This window comes from Geotrypetes seraphini, chromosome 3 (assembly GCF_902459505.1).
Source record: "Geotrypetes seraphini chromosome 3, aGeoSer1.1, whole genome shotgun sequence".
Classification (NCBI taxonomy): domain Eukaryota; kingdom Metazoa; phylum Chordata; class Amphibia; order Gymnophiona; family Dermophiidae; genus Geotrypetes; species Geotrypetes seraphini.
In genome coordinates this window covers 299,658,724-299,675,215 of record NC_047086.1, presented here as the reverse complement: position 1 = coordinate 299,675,215, position 16,492 = coordinate 299,658,724, and the positions used below count along the sequence as shown (strand labels likewise).

General features: G+C 39.8%; 1 protein-coding gene across 2 annotated transcripts in view; it reads left to right on the top strand.

Annotated features, from left to right (window-relative positions):
* The first annotated feature begins 2,635 nt into the window (after positions 1-2,635).
* FH (fumarate hydratase) overlaps positions 2,636-16,492 on the top strand; it is a 135,792-nt gene continuing 121,935 nt past the window's right edge. For both annotated transcript variants that reach the window (XM_033935368.1, XM_033935367.1), the window contains exon 1: positions 2,636-2,831. In XM_033935368.1, coding sequence (XP_033791259.1) covers positions 2,721-2,831 — 111 coding nt within the window. In that variant the 5' untranslated portion in view covers positions 2,636-2,720. The remainder of the gene's footprint in view (positions 2,832-16,492) is intronic.

Here is a 16,492-nt window from a genome sequence, read left to right as displayed (position 1 = left end):
AAGACATCTCCGAGAAAGAACTTAAAAGGCTACAAATAATTCAAAACACAGTCATAAAGATCATCACTAACTGAAAAAAATTTGACCATGTGACCTCCCTTCTGAAAAATGCTCATTGGCTTCTAATTTCTTAGAGAATTACCTATAAAATAGCATTAATGATTTTCAAAATTTGACTTACAAATTATCTGATATTTCTTGATTGCCTACTCATTCCTTATACTCCATTGAGAACACTAAGATCGACAGAACATCATCTGCTCACCGTCCCCTCCATGAATATTATTGGTACAAGGCGGTCAATAATTTTCTCAGTGACAGGTCCTGAGCTTTGGAACGCCCTACCAGGGTATCTACGTAATGAAACAGCATTAGAAAGATTTAAAGACTCCCTTAAAAGTTTTTTTATATAGGGATGCCTTTGAGACTTAACTTCGCTGAGTGTGAGCATTCCTTCATTCATACCACTTCCAGCTCCGATGATCAAGCCCCTTTTCAGAGGCCCCTTGATTTTTTTACTATTCCCTTTAAACCTGCCCTGTTGTGCTCATCCTTACTTGTTCTTGCTTTACTATAATATTTGTAGTTCCTCCCCTTTTTCTTTTATACCAGTCTTACAAGTTTGTCTTTAATTGTGTCTATGTACAATACCGTTTCCCCAATTTTAGATTTGTAATACGCTTTGAAATTATGACAATGCGTGCACATCAAATTTTAAATAAAACTTGATGCTGCAAATGTGAAAAGGAGTTAGATGTCTAGGCTGACAAAGAGCAGGCAGAAGGAGGTTGGGGGCTATTACTGGTAGATATTGGGGACTAAAGAAAGGACAAGATCAAGAGATGGAGTGAAAGAAAGAGGTCTCATACAGCCAATTTATGCAGCTTACAAGGTGATAGGGGGTTGAGGCATGGAGACAGGTCTGATGGGAAGAGGAGACTGGAATGGAAGAAGGAAGAATGAAGAACAGATAAACTCTATATTATTTACATAAAATGCACTAAGGGCTCATTTTCAAAGAACTTAAGACACTCAAAGTATCATAGAAATCTATTGTACTAATTGTTTATTGAACACTTCTATGCCGCTACTAATGACTGGGCAGTCAATTCAGAGCAATTTACATGAGATTCTAAATTAAACCTTAAGTTTGTATACCGCATCATCTCCATAAAGATAGAGCTCGGCACGATTCTGTAATGGTGTTACAATATATGAGCTTCTTCAAAGGTGTTACAATACAGAGTTAGTGTTTTCTGAGATGGTTTTCAATACAGACACAGCTATAGAAATAATTAATAGTAGTAATAATTATACCATAATCAATTATCCTACATAAATGCACAATTTATATCATAATCAGAAAGGAAATAAAAAACTATACTCTTCAAGAAATCCCTTAATAAAGCTTAATACCATGATAAAGCTTAACCCCCCTCTTACCATCCCCTCCCTAACCCCAGATCCTACTTTTCCCTCTCTTGGAAACCTTCTCTGATCTAACATTGTAACCCTTCTTCCATAACTCTTTTTGTAATCCGCTTTGAACCGAAAGGTAATGGCGGAATAGAAATCTGTAATGTAATAATCCAGTGTATTGCAAACTGTGTGCCATGACAGATTCCAGGTGTGCCGCGAGACACCAGTGCTGGCTGCCTACAGGACATGCCTCTAGCCACAAGAGGCATATCCTGTAATCAGTCAGCCGGTGCTTCTTCTCTTCATCAGTGCCTCTCCTCCTCCAGCACCCCCCTCCTCACCGGCGGTAACTGGAGGCTCAGGGCCATGGCTTGAAGGCATGCACAGACATAAACATGATGACATCACACATGTGCGTGATATCATCACATCGACATCTGTGCATTTCCAGATGCTTTCCAGGCGCAGCCCCACATTTAGTGTGCTGAAGCTTCAAAAAATTTGTGGCAATACTGCCATAATCAATCTGCAATAATCATACTGCCATAATCTATTATATACACCTATAATAGCATTGTGTATTGTGTTCATACTAAATCCTACTTATTTGCATAGTACCTGTAATGCATTCTATGTTTGTCTTGGCTTTACAAGCTTTTTTGTGTACAAGTGCTTTGAAAATAAGCCTCTGAGTATATTATCGGGATGGAAACTTGCCCTTCTCAACAAAAAGGCGTTCCGCTTACCCTATTAGCTCTCATACCACAATTTGATGACATGAACGCAAACCCAACGAAACAAGGCAGAATTTTTAAGGCTCAGGTTGTCCACGACCAAAGCCCCTCTTGCTGTTAAGCTAAAACAGATGCCATTCATCTCCAACCGCCTCACTTAGACGGACGGTAGCAGAGCAGAACTCAACTCATAATCTGAGGTATACAACCGGTAAACAAATCCAACACCCATCCCCGGAGTAGACAAGCAAGAAAAAAACCTAAACTGAACCGACCAAGGAGGATAATTTAAAAATAGCGGCAAGCTCCCTCCCACCTTACATCACTTCCGCCACCCCTAACCCGGGAAAAAGATCGCGCCGTTCTCTTATTAGCATGGCTCCGCCCACGGCCCCTCCCTTCATTGTCTGATTGGTATTTCTTGTCCAAGCAGTCCTATTCCCTCCTTACGTCCTTAGGCCTTCCTGCAATTTAATATCCTGTTCCTGCCCTTTTACCCAAGGCTCCTCCTTCCTATGTCGACCTCCTCTGTCACCTCTTCCCCTCCTACCCGGTGCTACTTTAACCATGTTTCTCACTTTGCGTTCTCTCTTGCGGCTCAGCGCCCGCCGGAGTCGTCTCTCGTCCTCTGCAGCAGCGGTCGCAGCCCCTGCTCATCCGGCGCAGTCTTTGAGAATGGTGAGCAAGAGCTGCTTCCCGGGGCGACCTTGGACCGTCTTCGCGACGGAGACTTGGGCGCCTCGGGTCAGGGGACTGGGTTTCGTAGCTTATGCAGGGACGGCGCACGTGAATGGAGTCCCCGGGGACGCGGGGTAAAGAAGTGTCTGGGCTGATTCGGTTAAAGGCTTTGGGAATGATGTACAGGCTAAAGTTATACTTTAGATCCCTGCGACGGATCCTATGCAAAAGTCCCCCCCCCCCACCGCTGTTTGTCTGGTCGTAGGCCTTTCTACCATGCGTTAGAATGATTCATTTAAAATAAATTGCCCCTGGTATATGACATTTATTTTTGACGTGGATTTACAAAACCGGGGGATATGAAGGGAAGTAATAACTGCAGGATAGTAAAGAAGGAGGTGGTTCTATAAAGCTTTTCTTGATCTTAAAAGATTTTTTTTTTTTTTTTTTTTTTTTGGGGGGGGGGGATATATGCTTCCTAAGGAGGAGAAGCCTACTGGTTAGTATAGTGGCCTTAGAATCCGGGGGATTGGGTTTAATTCCCACTGCTGTTCCTTTAGAGAATGACACAGGGACAAAGCTGTCCCGTCCTCTCAAGCTCTGTCCACATCCCCGCGGACTCTGTCCTCATTTGCACAAGCCTCGAACACTTAATGATTTTATATTTCAATCTTTTTATTAAAGTATAAAAGCTTTATAAATCAGAAACAGAACTTCCATTTCGATCTGGTTTTGGTACAACCTTTCCAAAGATTTAGTTGCCTATGTTTTTACATCATCTGGGAAGGTAATCCGATTGTCTTTCAGATATGAATGTAGAAGAGAACCTAAATTGTGTGGTGGATGAACAGGAAAATAAGTGTTTATTAAATGGAAATGCTTCTTGATGCCAACAAGGCTATGGATGGATTTATTGCAGTAATAGTAAGGTGCTTGAGCAGCTGAGCATGATGGAAGGACCTTGCAGATGGTAGGAGTCCGATCAGCAGACAAGACTTGTTGCCACATCAAAGGCAGACAAGACACAAATGATGTCCATTTAACAGTAGTTCATTTAAATCCAAAAAACAGCTTCTGCAGTTGGGTTTTTTTCCTCATTGAATTCAGTTGCCAGCTGTTTAAGATGTGTGGTTAAGGTTTTACATGTTGATACTAATCTCTAGTTTTTAGAGAAAAACAAGAGAACAATGTTTGTCTCGGTCTCTGTCCCCACCCCTGCCCTGTGGGTTCTGTCTTTATCCTCACTTTATCACCCCACTGTTAATTGTGGGTCCCTGTGTCATTCTCTTCTTGTGACTTTGGGCAAGGCACTCAACTCTCCATTACCCCAAGTACAAAATAAGTTCCACTATATATGATATGTAAACTGTTTGTAGTCTTCTGCAGTATATCAAATAGCATCCTTTTCCTTCATTAGATTGTAAACTCTTTTAAGCAGGGACCGTCTTTTCAGTATTTAATGTACAGCTCTGCTTGTAGCACTATAGAAATAATAGCAGTAGTTACTGCTTTGTAGCTCATTTTTAGATAGGGTAAAGGCAGTTCTATAGGTGCCCACATTTGTGTTCTTTGTGCAGGTAAATATTTATAATAGCATATACATAATATGCACACATCTGTATAAGTACTATTCTGCAAATACTTGCTTAGCCTAATTTTTTTCAAGGGGGGTGTATATAGGTGAGGAGCCCGGGCTTAACACTAACTTTTAGAATACTATCTGGTCAGTACTTAGCGTTTTTATGTGCTATCCACCATGGGCAGGATTAGATTCAGATATTCAGTGCTGAGCCATGTTGTGGCATCAGCATGGAAGATCTGGATCTGACTGGTGAATAATTTATTTTAAAAATTTTTAACCTGCAACATCTTACTATTCCGTGCAGTACAATAAAACATACGCAGTTAAAACAAATACATACATCAAAGACTATTGCTATAATTGGTAACATGGAATACAATGCAACTCTCAATTGTAAACATTATCAAAAAGAATTGTCTTTAAAACTTTTCAAAATTGCAAAATTCCAGGTAAATTTCTGACTTCCAAGAGCAAATCATTCCAGTGATACATACCTTGAATGGAAAACATAGCATGCCTGTTTGTAAGGATTTTCACTAATTTAAATGGTCTAACTACCAACAATAATCTGTCTACTGAATGTAAAGGTCACAGAAGATAATATTGTTGGAATGAAGAGACAAGGTGAATTACAGTCATTTAGTGCTGAAATGTATGTGGGTCCTGTCTGACTATTGACTTGGACTTGGCATAAATTCCGTTCCCTGCACCAAACACTGATTCTCCCTGGAAGAATTTCTGACTCTCCCTTGGTAAAGCTGTGATCTCCAACCCTCCCAACTCCCCCGGAGGAGCATTGGGTCCCTCAACAAGACCCCAAGCATCTCCTGTAGGCACCCCAGACCTATCTTTAAAATTCCTGGTGGTCTAGGGTCCACAGGGTAGCAGTATGTCAGCTGTGGCTGTAACGTCATAATGACTGCTGAGATTTCTAGCAGCAGCCTAATGGCACTACCCTGTGGACCCTAGACCACAAGGGATTTGAAAGATAGGGTTACAGGTTGGAGCCAGTACACAAAACCTTCCAACTCTGACGCCTTTATTTATGGTATTTCCACTTCGATTCTGACTCCTTTATGTATTTGTATAGGAGTTCTAATCTGCTACTAGAAAGGTGGAAGCAGATTAAATAAATAAATATCAATAAATAAAGCTATTCCACTTATGTAATGTAGCAGCACTATCCCCAACGGAAGAAAAAGCCTCAGGTAATATTATCTAAATATATCCAAAGGTCTAGGTTGGAAAATCAGGAGTATATTTTTCTTCAGAAGGACACCTCAGCCCCACCACTCCACCACTAAACCATCTTAAGAAAGCGGGAGATTTACATGGTGCCTCATCATTGGCCGTCCGTCTTGAGTGCTACATTAATAATTCATTTATTCATATATTTGTTAAATTTTTTAAAAATTAAGTAGTGTATGCATATAAAAATATATATTAAAGAGCTTGTATACTTAGCTTAAACACAGCCAAACCTGGGAGTCTGACCCGACATATTTCGCACATCTAGTGCTGTCTCAAGGGTCTCCCTGTGTGAATAACAAAAGTATAAGGAAGCTGTAGTGAATCGTTCTACAAACACTACCTCCCCCCAACCATCACTCCCCTCATTCAACTCTGTCTTACCGAGGTCGCCGTTGTCATCCAACTCACAAGTAAGGTATATGTGAAAGATGGTGCCGGCGTCCTCGGCTCCCATTTAAATACAAACGTTGTGATGTCATAACCACTCTCCCCTGAAACATTCATTGGTCCGTTCATCCACCAATCAAAGTAGCCCATTCAACCTCACCATTCAATCCCCGAGGTTCCAACGTGTCCAGTGAAAAAATCAGCCTCTGTTCTTCTTCATTTAGTCTCCTTAGATCTTTCCCACCATTCCTCCCCGTTATCCTATTAATGACACGCTACCTAATCTCATCTACACCATGATTAAACCGATGCCAGTGTGTTACCAAAGGAGCTTGGGTGACCTTGTTGATTATACGCGATTTGTGCTCAGTTAATCTAACCTTAATCTTGCGATTGATCCGACCTATATAAACAAGATCACACGGGCATACAATCGCGTACAGGACATCCTGTGAATTACAATCTGTAACTGTATTAGAATGTAAAGTCCTTGGTCTACCCGGAACCCTCCAAGATTTACCTCTAATAGTAGAGGGGCACCACTGGCATTTACCACATTGTTCGTGATAGCCCCTCACTCTCACCTCCCTTCTACCATATTTTTGTGAATTGCATCTCTGTCCCAATGTCACACCCCTGGAGTATGCTATCCGTGGGAAGTCACACAAGGGTGGGTGATTGTACTATATACCAGTACTGTCTTAAAAAACCCACCACTAGTTTTGAAACCCTCGAAAATAGAAGCACACAAGTCAAGAGCTCGTTAACAACCCTGACCGGTCCCTCTGGCTCTTTCAAAAGCAATTCCCTCTGGGCAAATCTCGCCCTTGATTATGCTTGCCGGATAGATCTTTCCGGATATCCCCTCTTACGAAATCTATCAGCTAACAGCAATGTTAAGGACTCTACGGGCCCTTAAAAATTGAGCAATAGGTAAGTTGAAACGCAGTTTGAAGGGGTGAAAGTTGTCAAAGTGCAAAATTGTGTTACGTGTAACTGGCTTACAGTATAGAGAGGTCTGAATCATCCCGTCTTGTATTTGAATGTTAATATCTAAAAATACTATTTGGGTACAGTGGCATGTCATAGTATATTTTATATTATCGTCCACCGCATTCAGGTATTGGAAAAAACGGTCAAGTTGTTCCCTAGTATCCTGCCAAATAAAAAAGATATCGTCAAGAAACCGGCCCCAGAATACAATTTGAGAATACCATTCAGATCCATATATAAGACTTTCTTCAAATTTAGCCATATACAGGGCTGCGACTGAGGGGGCCAAAGTGGCCCCCATAGCCACACCCTGAATTTGTTGGTAAAATTGCTGGTGGTATTGGAAATAGTTGTTCTGAATAACCCATTGGGCCAGTTGCATCAAGAAAGCGGTGGACATACGTTGGGGGGGTACTCTCCGCTGCAAAGTCAGATGAATGTGAGTGGAGTAATGAATAAGCCCTGAAGAAACAGCTACACGCCATGAAACATTGGCCTATATACAGCATCATTCACAACTTCACAATTTTTGAAGGCAGCTTACGCATTTTGTCCTGCATAAATAAGGTAGTGGACATTGCACATTCCCCTTGGAAGGTTTTTGCCAATGATGTGGGTGGAGGAGGTTTGAACATCTTCATGCTCTGCCATAATATTACCTGAGGCTTTTTCTTCTGTTGGGGATATTACATAAGCGGAGTAGCTTTATTTATTGATATTTATTTGTATAGGAGTTTGTGGGGATGGGGACAAACCTTGTCCCTGTGTCACCATCTAGGTGCCGACTTAGGCCGGTTTTTGGATGTTTTTCTCTTTCGATTATGAGCCCCATACTGTCTCCCACCAAAAATGAAAATTCAAGTGTGAAGTCTTTCCAGTTCTTAACTATTGATTGTATTGCCTGCCACTCCAGACAGTATCAAGAACAGCTTATTTCTATTAGCTGACAGTAAGGTCACTGAAGTAGCACGTGTTCCACCTATTGCTATGCTATATGAAAAAGGTATACAAATTTCCAATATATTCTGTATTTTATTCCAATCCACACTTATTTCCAGAATGTTTGAACCAGTGGGCAATAAAACAAAAGATGATCAAATGTACCCACTTCCTTTTTACAGATCCATGCGATATCTTTGATAGTGCTCCATATCCGGAACCAGAAGAGTTGGCTAGAGCTACAATGAAAATGCATATGATCCAAAGTTCCATCTTCTTTATGGCAATGCCAACATGGGGGTTTGGTCTCAGTTTAGCCTTCCAGATACGGAAGGGGGTCCAAATTGCTTGCCACATAGGAAAATACAACGATTGAGAAAATCAGATCGCCACAACTGGGGTCCCTGTCGACGGTTGTTGGTAAGTGAGCCCTCTTTTAGTGCGCAACAACCCGTCATGCCAGTAAAATCGGCGAAAACACCGAAACACAAAATTGACTACTCCATGCTCAAAATGGCGGCGTCACCAATTCCCACTCCAACCTCGATACACTGGAGTGAATGGGCACAGGAAATTTCAAAAATGGTCACTAAATCCTTGGAAGATAAACTTCATAAATTACAATCAGCAGTTGACTGTATTAATGACCGCTTTGAAACACAGGCTGGCCGTATTACAGCAGTAGAACAGAGGATATCTGAAAATGAGGACGCAGTACTACATGAACGGGAGAGGGTGATTAGTTTACAGACCCAGGTGACAGCACTGACAGAACGTTTAGATGCTCAGGAGAACCGTCAGCGTCGTAATAATATACGAGTAGTGGGGCTACCTGAGCTCCAAGCAGACCAAGACCTCTATCACTTCTTCCAAGTTTGGCTACCAAAGCAACTTGGCCTGGTGACCCCAACGACTGGTTTTTTATGCGAACGGGCACACCGTTTGGGCCAACGTACAAGTGATAACAACCACCCGCGAACAACAATTGCTAGATACATCAACTGGAAAGAAAAGGAGCTTATCATGCAAGCTTTTCGGAAATCTGGCCGGCTTGAATATAAAGGACAAAAATTGCTACTATTCAATGACTACTCTTTACATGTATCCTCCCTTCGTAAGGCGATGGCACCACTATGCTCCATACTTCATCATCGAGGAGTGCGATTTGCACTTATATATCCTGCATCCCTACGCATTTGGCATGATGGGAAATCACACACCTTCACAGACACAATAACTGCTCAACAATTTATAGATTCTATACCTGTGACAGTAGCTGGCGGAGCCCTGGCGATGGATCCAACGGTTTAACTCCTCCTTATTTTTGCATCTTCTAAACCTACCTTAGATTGATCAATATAGATATATGACATCCTGCTTGGATAGCTCCAAATTCACTGTCTATTTTGTCTATTCATCTTCTTATAATTCGTAATGAATTGTATATACTATGTCATATATTCTGCTAAATCAAGCACACTAATCTCAAATTTTCTATTATTGAATAGGTGTGGAATTTATTAGTTGTTCCATATGTGTTATTATTCCGTGGTCACAGGATCACATTTAAATTGTTTTAAAATATGTAGAATAGTGTGGTCCACTCTTTTTCTGACCATATACTATGCTGATATTATTGATTTCTTCTCTTTTACTTTCACACTTTTCTTTATCTCTTTTCTTCTTAGACAGGAGTGTCTGCCCGAGCTTACAATTATATCAGATATTTTTCTGGACAGAGGAGATATAATCTATGATTCAACAATATATATCATATATTATGGCTGATTTACATGTTTTTTCCTTTAATGTGAATGGTCTTAACCATCCCATTAAAAGGAAAAAGATAGCCAATTATGTATCCAATAAACATCCTGATATAATTTATTTGCAGGAAACCCACCTCCTACCCGCTGCTGCCTCGAAATTTCAACTAAAGGGATTTTCAACTCACTTATATTCCCCTGCAACTCATCAAAAGAAAAATGGTGTGTCAATATTTCTCAATGATAAACTATTTCCCGTTATTCACAATTTTAAAATAGACACTGAAGGAAGATGGTGTCTAGTACATGCTGCGATACACTCAACTAATTTTATTTTTCTTAATATATACGGCCCGGTCAAAGACCACCCAGACTTTTTCAAAGAGCTTCAGCTGGCGATAGTTGAATTTGATACTTGTTCTCTGATATTGGGAGGGGACTTTAATCAAATTCAAGATTTATATATTGACAGATCTTCTTCTTGTAAACCCTCCAAATCCAAGTCTTTCACAGCTCTTCATGCTTTAAAGGACGCCTATTCTCTTGTGGATCCTTGGCGCTTGCTTTACCCGAAAGGTAGAGAATACACACATTTTTCACCTCCACATAATACATACTCGAGAATTGATTATTTTCTCTTATCCCCTTCTCTTATTCAAGATCTCACCAATACCATTATACATCCAATCTCTCTCACGGATCATGCTGCCATCTCTTTATATATTTCCATCTCAGCCCCACATAAGGAATCCCCCTCATGGCGGCTAAACAACGCCTTACTGCTAGACGAGGAAATTATTGAAAAAATCAATTCTTTCACTGCGGAGTTTTTTGAAAATAATTCTAAAGATCCTGAAATTTGCCCTTCCATTGTCTGGGAAGCATACAAAGTAACCCTTAGAGGCGAATTGATTAAAATTGCCTCTTGGAAAAAGAAACAGTCCATGAGAAAGGAAAAAGATTTAGAAAACTCCATCAAAACCTTAGAATTACAACATATGTCTAACCACATACATGACCCAAATACTTTCCAACGTATTCAAAATCTTAAATATGAATATAATACTTTAGTTTCACATATAGCTAGGCGTGATATTTTTATCTCTAACTCTGGTCATTACATGGGAGATAATATAATGGGTCGTCCTTTGGCCAGATACCTTAAAAATAAATCTAAAAGACTACATATAACGGCTATTCAGAATCCATCAGGTCAATTAGTCAAAACCAGATCTCTAATTTCCTCTCAATTTGAAAAATTCTATACTTCTTTATACCAATCTGAATCTACCACTCCTGAAGCAGATATAGACTCATATCTTACCTCCTTAACTCATCCGACCATTCCAGAATCTGTTAAATTGGAACTTGATTCTCCAATAACTATATTAGAAATTGAAACTGCCATATCTTCCTTACCTGCTGGGAAAGCCCCTGGCCCAGACGGCTTCACGAACGAATTCTTTAAGCAATTTCGCACCCTACTAGCTCCTCATCTCCTTAAATATTATGACTTCCTCCACTCCACTCCGGACAAGCAATTCAATTTCACTGAGGCCACCATTGTAGTAATCCCTAAACCTGACAGAGATGACACTTTAGTTAAAAACTTTCGCCCCATCTCTCTCCTCAATTTAGACTACAAGATAATGGCAAAATTACTTGCATTAAGACTTACCAAAATAATCCCACTGCTTATACATAAAGATCAAACAGGGTTCATTAAACAAAGATATATAGGAGACAACCTGCGCCTATTTCACTATATTAACGCTCATGCTAAAACAATGTCAGACCCTGTAATAGGCCTAGCTATTGATGCTGAAAAAGCCTTTGACCGAGTGGAGTGGCCTTTCCTTTTCCGTGTCCTGAAGTGGTATAATTTTGGCCCATTTTTTACAAACTGGATAAAAACGCTATATCATCAACCCACAGCTCGTATTAGGATTAACAACTCTTTATCCAATAAATTTCCCCTCCATAGAGGTACTCGACAAGGCTGTCCTCTCTCACCATTGCTATTTAATTTAGTGTTAGAGCCACTCCTTTCAGCTATACGACAAAGTCCCTCAATTAAAGGTATTCCCTCCTCTGATCGAGATTTCAAATTAGCAGCTTATGCTGATGATGTTTTACTTTTTCTGAGAGACCCTTTACTCTCCCTTCCCAATCTTATTCATATTATCACTCAATACTCCCTCCTTTCCGGATACTCTGTTAATTGGGAGAAATCAGAGATCTTCCCTCTAAATGATAATATACTTCCATCAGATTTGGCTCATTTTCCTTTCTCATGGTCACATGAAGCTGTGAAATACTTGGGGATTTTAATACATAAAGATTCGGTTCATGCTCAAGATCTTAATATATCTAAAGTCAAAAATCTAGTTCTAAACACTACATCTAGATGGAACCCACTCTTTCTATCCTGGTGGGGTAGAATTGCATCTATCAAAATGACTCTGGCCCCTCAAATTAATTATATTCTTTCTATGCTCCCTCTGTTATGCCGGAAATCATTATTTCATTGGTTAAATATGAAAATATCTGAATTCATTTGGAACAAGAAAAAACCTCGAATCGCTCTCGCCAAACTGAAAGCCTCTAAGATCAACGGTGGTCTCAACTTTCCTGATTTCTATCACTATTATATTGCTTCATTAGCCAAATATGGAGCTTACTGGCTCACTAATTCCTCCACTCAAAATCTTCCCACTCAAGATCTTCCTGCCTGGTTTGAATTGGAATGTTTTTTATGTACGCCTTTACACATCTCATGCTTACTAACGGTGTCAATACCAAGGCACTTAAAGAGATACTCTTTATTGGGTGCAACGCAGCATGCTCTTTATCTTATAGATACATTGACTGAAATCTCAGTTAAGGTTAGTCCACTCATGTCCCTTTGGAACAATCCCAAAATTCAAAATCACGACAAATCTCTATCATGGAAAAGGTGGCAGCGGGCAGGTATATGGTTTGTCCATCAATTGTCTACCCTCAACTCGTTAATTCCATTCGATATACTGTGCTCTACATACTCGCTACCTCCCTCTACTTATTCACAATGGCGTTCTCTCACTGGAGTGTTGCCGTCTTTACATATACGATTTGACTATATGACTTCCAAAAATACTATTTACAACTGGTCTTCTCTGTCTCTACTAAAAGGTAAGGCGATATCATCCTTCTACAGTATTTTAAGAGATCACTCCTTCACTTTTTCACCTCAATCTATGAAGCACTGGGACGCTATACTTACCACTCCGCTTTCTGACATTGATTGGGAGCTTTTCTGGTCATCAACAAATCGCCCGCTTTTATCTTCTAGAGTATCACAATCAATGTACTTCCTTATGTGGCAGGCAATATGGACCCCACTTCGCATGTGGAAAGCTAACTTAAAACAAGACTCTGTTTGTTGGAACTGTTTGAAAGAGGAAGGAACTCTTGATCATATGTTATTTCATTGTACTCTAGTCCGCTCTTTTTGGACCTACGTCTGGAACACCATACAATCTATTACTAACTGCCCAGAAGAAATCTCTATAGACATTATAATCCTTCGCTCTCAACACCCATGTTTCACACAATCAAATTGTCCACCTAAACTCATTGATACCATGTTGGTGACTGCCCTCATGCACATTCTAAAAAATTGGAAATCACCCTCGCTATTAGATTATACCTTTTGGTGGAACTCTCTGAGTATGTATCATAGATTTGAATCCTACGCATATGAGAAGAGAGTTACATTCCGAACCTGCATGAACTTGAAATACAACAAATCTCCATGGTCATTCTTAGATTCCTATGTACGCTCATCTTCTTAGACACTCCTGTTATCCTTTTCTTCTCCTCTCTTCTCTCTTTCATTTTTCTTTCCTTTTTTCTTTACTGCTCTCTCTTATCTTTATTTTATATATCCCTTACATACATTTTTAATAATTGGAGCCTTTGCTCCTATACAGTTAAACATAAATTTATATATTTTATATACAGAAAGCTTTATTTTGTTTCTATGTACTTTAAATGATTCTTGTATCCTTTAAAATACTTAATAAAAACTATTGAACTTGAGAAATTCTTTTTTTTTTTTTAATTCTTTATTCATTTTTACATCAAATACATAGTGCAAACAAGTAAAATAGCATACTGCACTCTGTTCCAATCGAATAATATACAGTTATTACATCCAACCTCCCAACCTCCCTCCCCCTCCTGGATGCATATAACAATCTTTCACAAAACAAAGGAAAATAATATTAATTTATCATAATTTGCAGTACTTTGTTAATGGGCCCCAAATTTCCTTAAATTTACTATGATGTCCTCTCTGTATAGAATAAATGTTTTCAAACTTATAAATTTGACATAAGGACTCCCATCAAAAGCTATAATTCAAGTTATCCCAATTTTTCAGAATCATCTGCATGGCCACTCCTGTCATGATGAGGAGCAATTTATTCTGATTTGCATTTATAGGTTTCTTGGTTAATAATATCGTACCAAATAATACTATTGATAAATTCTTGAAGAAAGAAACGGGCAATTAGTCTTGGACCAAAATAATTGCCAACCTATGTCTGAGATATGAGTTGTCAATTTGTTCGATCATTGAGAAAGTATAATGGTAATCTCGTAGGATCCAGTAGATGACGGAAGTAGCTTTCCCCTGGGCAATAGCTAAATCACTCCAGCGTTGAACAGTGTTCAATGTGCTGACATAATCAAATTTCAAGACAATATTTTTCATTACAGAAACCAGTAATAGCCATTGTGCATAATAATGTTGGATTTGTGGGAATTGTTTACATAATGATAAGGAGATTACAGAATCTTTACAAAATAATTGTTGCACACACCAGAATCCGGCCTTTTGCCATTTTTTCCAGAAAAAGGTTTTACCTTTATGCTTGATTTTTGGATTATTCCAAATTGACATAAGAACATAAGAATTGCCATTGCTGAGTCAGACCAGTGGTCCATCATGCCTAGCAGTCCGCTCACGTGGCGGCCCTCTAGTCCAAGACCAGCACCCTAACTGAGACTAGCCCCACCAGCGCACGTTCCTGTTCAGCAGAAACTTGTCTAACTTTGTCTTGAATCCTTGGAGGGTGTTTTCCCCTATAACAGCCTCTAGAAGAGCATTCCAGCTTTCTACCACTCTCTGGGTGAAGAAGAACTTCCTTACATTTGTACGGAATTTATCCCCTTTCAACTTTAGAGAGTGCCCTCTTGTTCTAACTACCTTGGAGAGGGTGAACAACCTGTCCTTATCAACTAAGTCTATCCCCTTCAGTACCTTGAATGTTTTGATCATGTCCCCTCTCAATCTCCTCTGTTCGAGGGAGAAGAGGCCCAGTTTCTCTAATCTTCCTCTGTACGGCAGCTCCTCCAGCCCCTTAACCTTCTTAGTCGCTCTTCTCTGGACCCTTTCGAGTAGTACCGTGTCCTTCTTCATGTACGGAGACCAGTGCTGGACGCAGTACTCCAGGTGAGGGCGTGCCATGGCCTGGTACAGCTGCATGATAACCTTCTCTGATCTGTTCGTGATCCCCTTCTTTATCATTCCTAGCATTCTGTTTGCCCTTTTTGCTGCCGCCGCACATTGTGTGGACGGCTTCATCGACTTGTCGATCAGAACTCCCAAATCCCTTTCCTAGGAGGTCTCTCCAAGTACCGCCCCGGACATCCTGTATTAGTGCATGAGATTTTTGTTACCGACATGCATCACTTTACACTTATCCACGTTGAACCTCATCTGCCATGTCAATGCCCATTCCTCGAGCTTGATTATGTCACGTTGCAGATCTTCGCAATCCCCCTGCGTCTTTACTACTCTGAATAACTTCGTATCATCCGCAAATTTAATCACCTCGCTCGTCGTACCTATGTCCAGATCATTTATAAAGATGTTAAAGAGCATGGGTCCAAGTTACTAAACACAGAGATATCAACTGATTTATCTAGATAACATAAAGCTTGTTGCGTTGCATTCAACCGTGTAAATTTTTTTAGCAATTTGGGAATATTCATGTTGCATAAAGCTGGTAAGTGGTAAGGAGAACACAATTGTGTTTCAATTTCTAGCCAAGTGGGAAGCTCTAATGGGGGTTGGCTATGAAACCAATGTGCTCCATATTTGGCGAGCTATGTGATAAAAGTGGAAATCTGGGAGATTCATACCTCCATTATCCCGGGAAGCTGTCAATTTTATGAGAGAAATATGTGGTTTTTAATTATTCCAAATGAATTCTGAGAGTTTTTGGTAATCCAGTGATAGAGTGACTTATCACAAAAGGAAGGTAGCATAGAAAGTAATTTGAGGGGTAAGAGTCATTTTTATGGATGCAATTCTTCCCCTCCATGACAAGTAAATGGGGAGACCATTTGGTAATTGTCTGTTGAATATTTAATTCCATAACGTGAAGAATCTTTATGAATCATAATACCTAAATATGGGGTCCTTTTACTAAGGCACGCTAACTGATTTTGCGCATGCTATATACTAAGGCGCCCATTATATTCTATGGACGTCTTCGTATTTAGCGCATGCCTTAGTAAAGGGACCCCTATTTAATAGCAGCAGATGACCATTTGAATAAAAACATTGCATGAATATACAGCCTCATTCTACATAATTAAAAACGAATCCTTGTTTCATGATGAATCATTTTTGGGCTATAATGTATCTTAAATAGAAAAAAAATCTAAAGATAGTTCTTCAAAGTAGCATTTCA